Genomic DNA, 14745 nt, shown 5'->3' on the forward strand with positions numbered 1-14745 from the left:
CCTAAAATAGGCTCTAATAAAAATGATGCAGAGAAAATAAAATAAATTAAAATACACAGTGTTGACAGTATGAACATCTTATTAGTCATTAAAACAAGGAGAATGAATATTTACACAGTTACAGAGCAGAGCAATCTACAACAATGTTGAACGTAACTCCAAATATTTTTGAGTTCCTGCAAGATAAAGATCTCCGTAAAAAAGGTGTGGCAATGGTTTAAATAATACATTCGTAGTTTCACATATTCTGACCATAGTTGGCTTCACAATAAATAACCGAAATCTTTTCTAGGTTTTCTAGTGAAAAACTGTGGCGCTTATTAGTCAGAATCAATTTATACGCTGAAAAATAACGTTCTACATCAACAGATGTGACAGGGGTGTACTTCAATTTCGGCACGTGTTGGACAGGAATGCTGCAGTCAGGAGTGCTGGATTTTCCACTAAGTATGTCGTCAACTCCACACAACTCCTTCAGGCCAGTGTTCTTCTGAAAAACCGTTTGCATTTTTCCCCGTACTTTTTCCCCTACTTCACCTGGCGTTTCATTCATTTTCATTTTGACTTCTTCGAGCAAAGAAATATTGTCGTAGATAGGTCTCCCTGAGCCTTCTCATTGTGAAATTATTCTTGCCATTAATGTGTAGTGGGCCCTAATGTAAGATAAGTCCCGTTTTAAAGAAGAATCTTTGAGTAACTCCATTGCTGCAGTTACGGATGCAGCATCCTCCGGTATATTTTCAGCCACCTTCTGGACAGCTGAGAGATGCGTACTATAGTATTCTGCTGCTATCAGCCACGTGGCCCAGCTGGTGACAACAAGCTCTGGCGGCAATGGGACATCTGGAAGCTGTTCTTTGAATGCCTGTATTCTTGACGGTGCCTTAACAAAAATTTTCTTCACCATAGATATTACTTTATTTACTTTAGGAAATTGTAGCCTTACTTGCTGTGCTATGCGGTTGATTCCATGCACTACACAAGTTACGTGCAGCATCAATGGGTAGAATACTTTTAATAGTTGAAACGCTGCTATCATATATGCAGCAGCATCAGTGACGGCCAGAAGCATCTTATTGCCATTCTCCGTTTGAGTGTAGCACCTTAAGCCCATTGTTCAAAAACTGTGCTATTGTTTGTTGGTTAGTTTTTGCAAGCTGTTTTGAGTAAATCAAATGAGCCCTGGATGGAGCATCTGGATCTAGCTTGCCAATAATCACGTTTTGCAGTGTAACGGCCAAGGCTGTCAGATTCATCCACAGAAATCCATATACAAGATACTCCATCATCATCTCTGATTCTCTGCAATGCAGCATTGTAAGCTGAATCCACATAATTCTTACGTAAAGTTGACACTGCAGGAATAGACTGACGGCAGTACTTCTCTAGAAAACCTCTGAAAATAGGGTTTTCTAGTTTCCGAAAGGGGATGTTTGCTGCCACAAGTGCGTGACACAAATTACTGCAGAACTTGTTTTTTTCGGAGGATTCACTAGATTTATTGGTTAAAAGAGTTTGCTTCCATTTCCACTTTCGTTCAACATTAGCTTTATGTGCGATTCCATCTGCATGCTGAGGTAAGTGAGATTTCTTAACACTCGAAACCTAATAGGAGAGAAAAGGGAAATGCAGTTTAGAATCGCATATAAAGAGTATTTCGTATTACTGAAGGGTACCGATAAAAAAAGAAACCTAAGTGACAGGAAAATAAGAAGTCTAAGAAAATCAACTAACCTCCTTGTTGCATGCTTAGCAGAAAATAATTTTCCCATCTGTTGTATAATGCGTAAAATCTTGCAGCCACTGCCTTAGACTTTGAACTAGCTGTTTTCGGCATGACGTAGTATTCTCACACAGAAACTAGAATGTATTTTGCACTTAGAACGTCAGTAACACTTAACACGTCGGTCGCTACACAATGTACTGATTTGTTTTCGCTGGGAAAAAGTGAACGATGACCAGTTTTTTTTTCTCCTTTTACTGCGGTGCATGGGAGCGTTAGTGGAAGTACCGTACTCTTTGGTGGACATAAGGCACCTGAAGATGGCCGCCCCTTCTGAACTAGCGAATGGAATCTAAAAGTGCTTCTGATGAAAAGATCTCACTACTGGCAAATTATTTTTCGACCGGAAAATTCTCATATAATACCTTTCACAAAATAGTAGTTTGATAGGACTGCCTGTAGACAGCAGCGAGAAAATGCGCGAAGGGCAGTAATTTAGCTGTAGAGGGTGTCTACGATTAACATTGTGATTTTTTAATCCGTGTTCAGCTTAAGGCCTATGAAACCGTTTCTTTGCGAAAACACACAGCTGGCCAGAATCCTACGAACGAAATATTTTCAAATATAACATTTAGTACTCCCACGTTCGATTCTAATGTGTGACTCAAATCTTTTACCGGTTCCCATTCGCTCAACGAGGTTAAGCACTGTCACGCTCGTGCTTGTATGGATGACCATTCAAGCGTGCCGAGTGCTGTTGGTAGTAAGGCAAGCAAAGGAATTTTAAACAAGCTCTAACGACCTTCGCCTTCGACGTGACGTAAAGCCCTAAGTTTACTTCCGTTTTTTAATCTTTGAAATCACAAGAACTATGTCAGATTAACGAAATAGGTACTCTCTAGGGTTTTGATGCCGAAATAGGCAAACTTATGCGTCAATTTCGAAATACGCCATTTTAGGTCATATAGAACTAACGGTATTCAGTTTAGTTAGTCACGAAACGCGTAAGTACTAACTTATATGCAAATTGGAGCTTAGGAAAAAAAATAGGTTTTAACCCAAAGATCCGTTATCTATTTTTACATACGAATAATAAAACACCTATAATGAGTATTTGGTATTAACAGGGATAGCGATATAAAAAAATAAAAAAGACCAAAGTTAGGCAAATACGAAGCATGAGCGCATATCAACTAGCCGCCTTGCTACACGCTGGGCAGAAAATATTTTTTCCATCTGTCGTATAGTGTGGAAAACTTGGAGCCACTGTCTTATATGATGAAATAGGCACTTTTTAGGATATTAAAGCCGAAATAGGCAAAAATAGGCACTAACGTCGAAACAGGCTTTTTTAGGTCCTATAGAATTAACACTATTAAGTGTAAATACTCATGAAACGCATAAGGACAAATTTTTATGCAGTTAGGAACTCAGGAACAAAATAGGTTGTTACCTAAAATCCGCGGTCTAGTGATCAGTTAGTAATGAATACTGTTCTGTTTACACATACATTTATACAGCTAAAAATTGTTCATAGACTTCTGTAAACTTATTTTCATATTTAATGTCTGTTCGGAGAATGTCTAACAATTACATACTTTAGAGACGCTGCTGACTCTGTAACAATAGTATAAGGAAACAGGGCTTGAGGATGAAGTGCAATCTCTAAATCGTGTATAATTATTAAAATCAATTGCATAAAAGAATGGTAAGTACGTAGCTCGCCGTAACCAAATGAATACAGAAATGGCGCGCTTTCTTGTCGTGGGGACATAACAGTGACGCTGTCCTCCCTGCCCAGTTTTCTTTTGACGCAGCACATATGTTTCCTCTAGGTGGAAGCGGAATAAACAACAATACAACCATTTTATTTGAATCTGACGAAATCTGTATGTTTTTTCGTCTGAAGCTTGGACTGTATGGTGAAACTAGTTCCAGGTATCATTACTCCTCAAGGGGACACATTTGCAGTCATGTACTTTGCATCAATTAATTTTTGTCTTAAGTCCTCCGTAGTCTCACAAAACAAAGCTTCGTTAAAGGCCATCTCATCCCTACAATGGATCATTTCGCCTGGTTACTGCTACTTTACGGCAACAAGATCGTGTACTCATCTTCCGTACTAACAGTAAGTCACTACTAGCCCTACACTCCTGCATGCTTCAGAAAGAGAGGGTGAGTTCATTAGTATGAAGCTACGCAGTGCCACAGTTGTCAGACTCAACTTACTCGTGGAACTACAGCGGAAACAAAGGAAGCCTGTTAGCACTGATGTAGCAGCGGCGCCTTGATTTATGAAGTATGCAACCGGAACTTAACAGTCGTAACATTTTCGATTCTGATCTCTAGTACTACTGGATAACATAGCCTTTCTTGTAGCCAAAGGAACCTCGTTTTACAAAACGTCAAAATAATGAGGCCATGTAAGACGATCCCGCCATCAACCATGGACCTTGTCGTTGGTGGGGAGGCTTGCGTGCCTCAGCGATACAGATAGCCGTACCGTAGGTGCAACCACAACGGAGGGGTATCTGTTGAGAGGCCAGACAAACGTGTGGTTCCTGAAGAGGGGCAGCAGCCTTTTCAGTAGTTGCAGGGGCAACAGTCTGGATGATTGACTGATCTGGCCTTGTAACAATAACCAAAACGGCCTTGCTGTGCTGGTACTGCGAACGGCTGAAAGCAAGGGGAAACTACAGCCGTAATTTTTCTCGAGAGCATGCAGCTTTACTGTATGGTTAAATGATGACAGCGTCCTCTTGGGTAAAATATTCCGGGGGTTACATAGTCCCCCAATCGGGGACTACTCATAAGGACTTCGTTATCAGGAAAAAGAGAACTGTTGTTCTACGGATCGGAGAGTGGTATGTGACATCGCTTAATCGGGCAGGTAGGTTAGAAAATTTGAAAAGGGAAATGGGTACGTTGATGTTAGATATAGTGGGAGTTAGTGAAGTTCGGTGGCAGGAGGAACAAGACTTCTGGTCAGGTGAATACAGGGTTATAAATACCAAATCAAATAGGGGTAATGCAGGAGTAGGTTTAATAATGAATAAAAAATATGTGTACGGGTAAGCTACTACAACAGCATTGTTGTTCTTGTGGTTTTCATTCCTGAGACTGGTTTAATGCAGCTCTCCATGCTAATCTATCCTGTGCAAGCTTCTTCATCTCTCAGTACCTACTGCAACCTACATCCTTCTGAATCTGCTTAGTGTATCCATCTCTTGGTCTCCCTCTACGATTTTTACCCTCCACGCTGCCCTACAATGCTAAATTTGTGATTCCTTGATGCCTCAGGACATGTCCTATCAACGGATCCCTTCTTCTAGTAAAGTTGTGCTACTAACTTCTCTTCTCCACAATCCTATTCGATACCTCCTCTTAGTTAAGTGATCTACCCACCTAATCTTCAACATTCTTCTGTAGCACCACATTTCGAAAGATTCTATTCTCTTCTTGTCCAGACTATTTATTGTCCATGTTTCACTTCCATACATGGCTACACTCCACACAAATACTTTCAGAAATGACTTCCTGACACTTAAATCTATACTCGATGTTAACAAATTTCTCTTCTTCAGAAACGCTTTCCTTGTCATTGCCAGTCTACATTTTATATCCTATCTACTTCGACCATCAGTTATTCTGCTCCCCAAATAGCAAAACTCCTTTACTACTTTAAGTGTCTCATTTCCTAATCTAATTCCCTCAGCATCACCCGATTTAATTCGACTACATTCCATTATCCTCGTTTTCCTTTTGTTGATGTTCATCTTATATCCTTCTTTCAAGACAATGTCCATTCCGTTCAACTGCTCTTCCAAGTCCTTTGCTGTCTCTGACAGAATTGCAATGTCATTGGCGAACCTCAAAGTTTTTATTTCTTCTCCATGGATTTTAATACCTACTCCGAATTTTACTTTTGTTTCCTTTACTGCTTGCTCAATATAGAGATTGAATAACATCGGGAATAGGCTACAACGTGCCATCTGGCTTCTGTACAAATTGTAAATAGCCTTTCGCTCCCTGTATTTTACCTTTGCCACCTTCCGAATTTGAAAGAGAGTATTCCACTCAACATTGTCAAAAGCTTTCTTTAACTCTACAATTGCTGGTGGAAGGAGTATGTAGAGGGTTTATACAAGAGCGATGTTCTTGAGGACAATACTATGGAAACGGAAGAGGATGAAATGGGAGAAGTGATACTATGTGAAGAGTTTGAGAGAGCACTGAAAGACCTATTCGAATCAAGGCCCCGGGAGTAGACAATATTCCATTACAACTACTGCCGGTCTCGGGAGTGCCAGTCCTGACAAAACTCTGCCATCTGGTGAGCAAGAGGGAAAGCAAGGGTTGGCAGATGTGAAAATTACCGAAACATCAGTTTAATAAGTCACAGCTGCAAAATACGAACGCGAATTATTTACAGGCGAATGGAAAAACTGGTAGAAGCCGACCTCGGGGAAGATCAGTTTGGATTCCGTAGAAACGTTGGAACACGTGAGGCAATACTGACTTTACGACTTATCTTAGAAGAAAGATTAAGGAAAGGCAAACGTACGTTTCTAGCATTTGTAGACTTAGAGAAAGCTTTTGACAATGTTGACTGCAACACTCTCTTTCAAATTCTGAGGGTGGCAGGAGAGAAATACAGGGAGCTACATGATGCGCAACTTCACTCCCGACGTCCATGGCGAGGTCCCTCTTTGCAACCACGACACCATGCAGCACGGTACAGACGGGTTCAACAACATGCCACATGGACCGCCTAGTATTGACATCACGTTCTCTTCACCGATGAGTGTCGTATATGCCTTCAACGAGACAATCGCCGAAAACATGTTTGGAAGCAAGCTGGTCAGGCTGAATCCCTTAGACACACTGTCCAGCGAGTGCAGAAAGGTGGGGGTTCCCTGCTGTTTTGGGATGGCATTATGTGAAGCCGATGTACGCCGCTGGCGGTCATGGAAGGCGCCATAACAGCTGTACGATACCTGAATGCCATCCCCCGACCGATAGTGCAACCATATCGGCAGTATATTGGTGAAGTATTCGTCCTCATGAACGACAATTCGCGACCCCGTCGTGCACATCTCGTGAGTGACTTCCTTTAGGATAACGACATCGCTCAACTAGAGTGGCCACCATATTCACCAGACATGAACCCTATCGAACATGCCTGGGATGGGTTGGAAAGGACTGTTTATGGACGACAAGAACAACCTGAGGGATCGACGCCAAATCGCCGTTCAGGAGTGGGACAATCTGGACCGACAGTGCCTTGATGTACTTGTGGATACTATGAAACGACGAATACGGGCATGCATCAACGCAAGAGGACGTGCTGCTGGATATTAGAGGTACCGGTGTGTACAGCGATCTGGACCACCCCCTCTGAAGGCCTCGCTGTATGGTGGTACAACATGCAATGTGTGGTTTTCACGAGCAATAAAAAGGGCGGAAATGGTGTTTATGTTGATCTCTATACAAATTTCTGTATAGGTTCCAGATCTCTCAAAACCGAGTTGATGCTAACTTTCTTATTCTCTGCGTTTAACAGACTTCCCGCAAACACGTCACATAGTTTAGTACCTGATGTTCTCTGCACGGTCGTAACTGCAGCACTAAGACAGTGGAACACACCTGTCAGTACCGTCTAACCGTTTGGCATCATCATACCCACTCTTCAAAAGCTGACCTAACGACTTGCCAACCTAAAATCATACTATTCTTTATAGCTATAATTATTAGTTTGCAAATGCAGTGAATACTGATGTAAAGTTGTTCAGCATTACACTGCCCTCTGTCACTAATATATATATATATATATATATATATATATATATATATATATATAGAGTGTTTCAAAAATGACAGGTATATTTGAAACGGCAATAGAAACTAAACGAGCAGCGATAGAAATACACAGTTTGTTGCAATATGCTTGGGACAACAGTACATTTTCAGGCAGACAAACTTTCGAAATTACAGTAGTTACAATTGTCAACAACAGATGGCGCTGCGGTCTGGAAAACTCTATAGTACGATATTTTCCACATATCCACCATGTGTAGCAATAATATGGCGTAGTCTCTGAATGAAATTACCCGAAACCTTTGACAACGTGTCTGGCGGAAAGGCTTCACATGCAGATGAGATGTACTGCTTCAGCTGTTCAATTGCTTCTGGATTCTGGCGGTACACCTGGTCTTTCAAGTGTCCCCCCAGAAAGAAGTCACAGGGGTTCATGTCTGGCGAATAGGGAGGCCAATCCACGCCGCCTCCTGTATGTTTCGGATAGCCCAAAGCAATCACACGATCATCGAAATATTCATTCAGGAAATTAAAGACGTCGGCCGTGCGATGTGGCCGGGCACCATCTTGCATAAACCACGAGGTGTTCGCAGTGTTGTCTAAGGCAGTTTGTACCGCCAGAAATTCACGAAGAATGTCCAGATAGCGTGATGCAGTAATCGTTTCGGAAGGATCTGAAAAATGGACCAATGATTCCTTTGGAAGAAATGGCGGCCCCGACCAGTACTTTTTGAGGATGCAGGGACGATGGGACTGCAACATGGGGCTTTTCGGTTCCCTATATGCGCCAGTTCTGTTTATTGACGAAGCGGTCCAGGTAAAAATAAGCTTCGTCAGTAAACCAAATGCTGCCCACATGCATATCGCCGTCATCAATCCTGTGCACTATATCGTTAGCGAATGTCTCTCGTTCACCAATGGTAGCGGCGCTGAGGGGTTGCCGTGTTTGAATTTTGTATGGATAGAGGTGTAAACTCTGGCGCATGACACGATACGTGGACGTTGGCGTCATTTGGACCGCAGCTGCAACACGGCGAACGGAAACCCGAGGCCGCTGTTGGATCACCTGCTGCACTAGCTGCGCGTTGCCCTCTGTGGTTGCCGTATGCGATCGCCCTACCTTTCCAGCACGTTCATCCATCACGTTCCTAGTCCGTTGAAATTTTTCAAACAGATCCTTTATTGTATAGCTTTTCGGTCCTTTGGTTGCATTAAACCTCCGTTGAAAACTTCGTCTTGTTGCAACAACACTGTGTTCTAGGCGGTGGAATTCCAACACCAGAAAAATCCTCTGTTCTAAGGAATAAACCATGTTGTCCACAGCACACTTGCACGTTGTGAACAGCAAACGCTTACAGCAGAAAGACGACGTTCAGAATGGCGCACCCACAGACTGCGTTGTCTTCTATATCTTTCACATCACTTGCAGCGCCATTTGTTGTTGAAAATTGTAACTACTGTAATTTTGAAAGTTTGTCCGCCTGAAAATGTACTGTTGTCCCAAGCATATTGCAACAAACGGTGTATTTCTATCGGTGCTCGTTTAGTTTTTATTGCCGTTCCAAATATACCGGTCATTTTTTAAACACCCTGTATATTAGACAGGTTGTTTACTATCTTCTTGCATATTGTTGAAGTCCTTCGCTACTCCTCTTACTCAATTAATTCACTTCATTTCTACAAGAATAATGTTTGGACGCAATTCATAATGAGTTACCATTTGAAATGGTACACTCCCCGAAATCGCGATTGTGAGACAATTAAGTGGAGAAACAGTGCAGGAGGTAAAAGTTGATACTCTTCATGATGTATCGTAAAGGTTTTGTTCCCATGTGAAGCCTCCATCACAAGACAAGAACCGTCTTGTGGCCCATAGACTTAAGTGACTGCAGCGTTATACTCATTTGAAGGAAATAAAAGGCTGTGATTTCAGACATGTTGTACTTGCTGCAGATGTACACCTTCGATGTCGCCGGGGACAGGTTGACGATGCGGCTGCGCAAACTCACTTTCTCGGCCGTGCTGCGCCAGGAGGTGGCCTGGTTCGACGACAAGAACAACAGCACGGGAGCGCTCTGCGCCAGGCTGTCCACGGATACTTCTGACGTGCAAGGGGTGAGCTACTGTTACTGAAATCTTAGCTCAGTATTCATTATGCAACTTCAAATAGCTTACAAAAAAAAGTTGTACATAAGGAAAAGTGATACTGCGTATAATAATCCATACGCAGGGTCTATTCGTAAGAGCGCGCAGAAATGTAACAAGATATAGGGAATGATCCATTGAACAATTTGAAGTAGGATTCGGGGTTGGAGAAGGTAGCTGGAGGAGATATGGACGTAAACTTGTGTACCGCTTTGTACTGTTTTCCAGCTTATCTACAACTAACATGCGTACATATTTACACGTACGGTACTGTTTATTTACATTTACATTTTTTATTTGCTGCAAGGAAACGAGGAGGTCGAGCCCGTTTACCAGGAAGTCATGATGCAGGTTTTGTTTTCTTTACTTGTCCATTTTGTTGCTGTGTTGTATCGTGTTTACATTGTCCCATGACAGAACGTGCTATGAATCAACGACAGACCCATTCTTTTCTCACTGCTGTGCAGAGACGTACAGTACAGTATTTCCTGGTCGCTGGACTGGAAGGAGGGGTCCTATTCAATGACTGCGACGTCACCTGACATGAATCCCCTTGATTATATCCTATGAGGATATCTAAAGTCACTTGTTTATGAGACCCCAGTGGATACGGAGATGGAATTGGTTACCAGAACTGTAACTGCCTCCTGTGATGTGATGTGATTCGAAACACGCCAGGGACACTTGTCTGGGTGCGTCAGAATCTGTTTCGCCGATGTAATGCTTGACATCGGCCATCAGTCTCAGCACATTTTGTAAAATACAGTACAAATGGTACGTTCATTGTGTAAATGATAGTATTTGCAGTTAAATAATGTAAATTAAAAAGTCCACAGTAACGTGATTTTATTCCTATTATCATCTTAAGCAGGCTTCTCCGACCCCAGGTTCCCTATCTCAAATTGTTCAGTGGAGCATCCTCTATGCTCTGTTAAATTTTTGTATGCTTTTACGGAAACATCTTGTACAGCCACAACTAGCAGTGTTGATGCTGTATATTTCTGCCAGAGAAATACAAGACCCCTTCTTCCTTTCCTTTCTTTGGAGCTATCCCCTGTTCATACGTACAGTACAAGCTATCGACACGCGCTCATTCTGGATTCAGCAATAAATTACGAGGGCACGGAAAAAAACTGACGACCTGCCCCAGTGAAAGCGTTGTATCAAGAATATTTAGCTTACGTATCTAAAGAGGAGACGCCCTCGCTACAGGTGGACCTCCTACTCGTCCTAGGCTCTGCTTTCCCAGAGTGCGCCCCTTTTCTGCCTAAGTAAGGAACTAATAGTTCCGAAAGCTAGAAATATTTCGTTTACTTTCGTATGCCGAGCGGTCTACGGCGCTGCAGTGATGGACTGTGCGGCTGATCCAGGAAGAGGTTCTAGTCCTCCCTCGGGCATGGGTGTGGGTGTTTGTCCTTGGGATAATTTAGACTAAGTAGGTGTAAGTTTGGGGACTGATGACCTAAGCAGTCAAGTCCAATAAGATTTCACACACATCTGAACATGCCTTTCAGCCACTCTAATAATTTCGCCTCCTGAAAGTAAGTAGTGGCCAGCATTCTACCTCAAAATATTTGTTTCTTTTGTTTGTTACATGTCACACAACAATGTAAGTGAAGTGTCAACTTGATATATGTCGCGACCAGACGAAACTACTTTCATCCGGCCATAACTGTAGGTTCTTTGATTGCTGTGGGAGAAGGCACATCATACAAGAACATATGAATTATTAGTTCACTTTATTACACAAATGAATAAAAGATTTACTCTGACATACTTCTTTGTCACCAGTGTGGTCGATAATTTACAACTGCCATTGACTGTGAAAGCATCACTTGTGATGCGCTAGTTAACAATCTGTTCTCTTGAGGTACGATGTTCAGCATTTACTGAAGTACAAGTTCATTAGAAACTTTAACAGCTCGTTGGTCCTACGTTGTGATGCTGATTCCTTCAGGGGGGCGGGATCAACAGGAGCACCTCCGATACGTCACTGCGGATTGCAGCGAGCCCTCGCTAATGTCTGTTCTGTCGATTATACGTTGCCGACCCTGGTGTAGCACCGTGATCTCCGGACGAAACCACAATATGTGCAATGGTTTCGTTTACACAAATTTTAAAGTAGTTAATCTGTGAGTGTTTCGTCCTACGGCATTCTAATACCACACTGCCAGTCCAAGAAGCTTAGACGCTGGATTAATAAAAAATCTAGAGAGAAGTTAAGATGGGAGTTTTAATGCTTCAGGTATTCTATACAGTCTCCTCCCACTTCACTGTATCACACAGAACATTCATACAAGCGTGTGAATCTGACAGAAAAGACTTTATTTTCCGATGTTGTTCAATTCGTGCATACATTGGCTTGAATGTATGTTGACAAAGTGTTTGCTCTTCATATGAACTGGTGCACTTTTTCGTTTTGGGGTATTGATAACGCAAAGTCTCGTCACCCGTGATGATGTTTTCCAGAACAGAATTGTCCCAGTTCGGCATTTCCATCAATTCACAATTCGCAGCAGGAGTCTACATGTCGTTGCTGTTGTTCGGGAGTCAAGGCGTGCAGGGAGTCATTGCGTACATTTTTGCCTTCTTCGTAGCATCCTGGGGAATGTCTTGAAGGCTTGATTTAGGGATGTTCAGCTCGTTGCACCATTGCTATTTGTCACACAGCAACGACACATTACAGACGCACGTCCACTGCTTAACACTGCAACTCACTGGCCAAATTCACACCTGTTGTTTACAGGTACTAGTACCCGAATTAATATGTATACACATATTTTCGTTTTAAGCAGTTTTCATTCTTTTTGTAGTTTTCTACGTAATTCGTGACATTTGGAGTCTGAAAATATAGCTTTCATGTTCAATATTTTTCCGTGTTTCAAAGTTTAGTCCATATTTTTATATCTGAATTTCATAAATCCATATTTTCAACTTTAAGTCATAGAATATGATTTTTTTAAAGTGTAAAATGATTAAAATTTCATTAAATGACGTTTCGAAGCGCGATTCCTAGCCTTGGAATGAACAAGCCGAAAACACAAATCGCACCATCTCAAGCAGCCTAGTCTTTTAGATAGCGTGCAAGCCTTTTAGTGTTGCTTCCCAGTGCTTATGGAAAGAGGGGATGAAGCAAAATCTCTTCCTTGGGAGTGAAACTCTGAAACGACGTTTCCGGAGTGGTGGGAAGGAGAGAGCAGTTTTCGACATTTTGTCCTCTGCTGTCAGCGTACCCTTCCCCATCAATCATTTCCTGTAGTGATAATGCCTCACCAAAGTTACAAACTTTCGTGACAGCACATTTATAAACACGCTATTATCAAATGTCGTACCTATTTGCAGTAGTAAACATGAACATTAAAAAAAGGCAGCTAAAACACAATTTATTTCGCTGGCAAAGGTTGCCGGTACTCTCGACGTCTGAGAAATCCACCAGTCGAAACTAGGGTGCAAGGGCTCACTGAGAAGTTTACAGGCGGTAACTTATATGCCGTCTTCGTCGTAAATATGTTACACATTTTCTATCTCTTCACTTTTCTGTTTTTAGGCCTAATAGTGTGCAACACGAACAAGTTTTGTTGTTAGTTACCGACACTTATCTTTATATGGTTAAAGCTGCAGATGCTGTGAATATTTTATATCCTAAAGTGATCCACGTAACGTGCTTGGCACACGGCATAAATAAATTGATTGAGTGGATAAGGATAAATTACATAAATATTGGTAGTTTAATATCAAACGTGAAAAAATATTTTTGAAAGGTCCCAGTAGGATCCCAAATTTAAAGAGATGTATCTCCATCTTATTTTGCCACCAGAACCAGTTCTGACACGTTGGGGTACATGTCTAGAAGCAGCTGAACACTACGTTGTGCATTTCAGTGACATTAAAACAATTATTTTTCAGTTTGAAGATGAGTCTGCTTCTATTTTGAATGCAAAAGAACTTTTTGAAAATGATACTCTGCAGAGTTACGTTGCTGGATTGTTAAAGCAAAAACTGAACTATGCACATGAGAAAAATTAAATTTTTAATCTGCTGACAAAATTTAACAATATGCTATACGGAAGAGCAGATGACAAACTTGACGTCCCATGCTCACTTCCAAAACTGTGCAAATTTAAATCTGCTCCAATCACATCTTGCGAAGTTTAAAGATCCTTCAGTCGGTACGAAGTGTTGTTCCATTCGCACAGAAATAGTTTTAATTTCGAAAATTAAAAAAAAAGAAAACATTTGGCTGTGTATTGTAACGAGACAAATGACGCCAGTGAGACTGAAGAAGCATAAAATTATTTGTTTTTGGTATAATAAAGTGTGGTTTATTTGAAAATACACTATTGTCCATTGAAATTGCTACACCACGAAGATGAAGTGCTACAGACGCGAAATTTAACCGACAGGAAGAAGACGCTATGATGTGCAAATGATTAGCTTTTCAGATCATTCACACAAGGTTGGCGACACCTACAACGTTCTGACACGAGGAAAGTTTCCAATCGATTTCTTATACATAAACAGCAGTTGACCGGCGTTGCCTGGTGAAAAGTGGTTTATCGTATCGCGACATTGTTGCTCGCGTTGGTCGAGATCCAATGACTGTTAACAGAATATGGAATCAGCGGGTTCAGGAAGGTAATACGGAACGCCGTGCTGGATCCCAACGGTCTCCTATCACTAGCAGTCGAGATGACAGGCACCTTATGCGCATGGCTGTAACGGATCGTGCAGCCACGTCTCGATCCCTGAGTCAACAGATGGGGACGTTTGCAACACAACAACCATCTGCACGAACAGTTCGACGACCTTTTGCAGAAGCATGCACTAGCAGCTCGGAGTCCATGGCTGCGGTTACCCTTGACGCTGTATCACCGACAGGAGCCACTCAACGACGAACCTGGGTGCACGAATGGAGAAAGGTCATTTTTTTGGATGAATCCAGGTTCTGTTTACAGCATAATGATGGTCGCATCCGTGTTTGGCGACATCGCGGTGAACGCACATTGGAAACGTGTATTCGTCATCGCCATAGTGGCGTATCACCCGGCGTGATGGTATGG

General features: G+C 42.0%; 1 protein-coding gene across 1 annotated transcript in view; it reads left to right on the forward strand.

Moving 5' to 3' along the window:
- LOC126354020 (ATP-dependent translocase ABCB1-like) overlaps positions 1-14745 on the forward strand; it is a 107807-nt gene that overhangs the window by 64070 nt on the left and 28992 nt on the right. The window contains exon 10 of the mRNA XM_050003344.1: positions 9494-9655. Coding sequence (XP_049859301.1) covers positions 9494-9655 — 162 coding nt within the window. The remainder of the gene's footprint in view (positions 1-9493; positions 9656-14745) is intronic.

The sequence above is a fragment of the Schistocerca gregaria genome, chromosome 3, assembly GCF_023897955.1.
Source record: "Schistocerca gregaria isolate iqSchGreg1 chromosome 3, iqSchGreg1.2, whole genome shotgun sequence".
Lineage (NCBI taxonomy): Eukaryota > Metazoa > Arthropoda > Insecta > Orthoptera > Acrididae > Schistocerca > Schistocerca gregaria.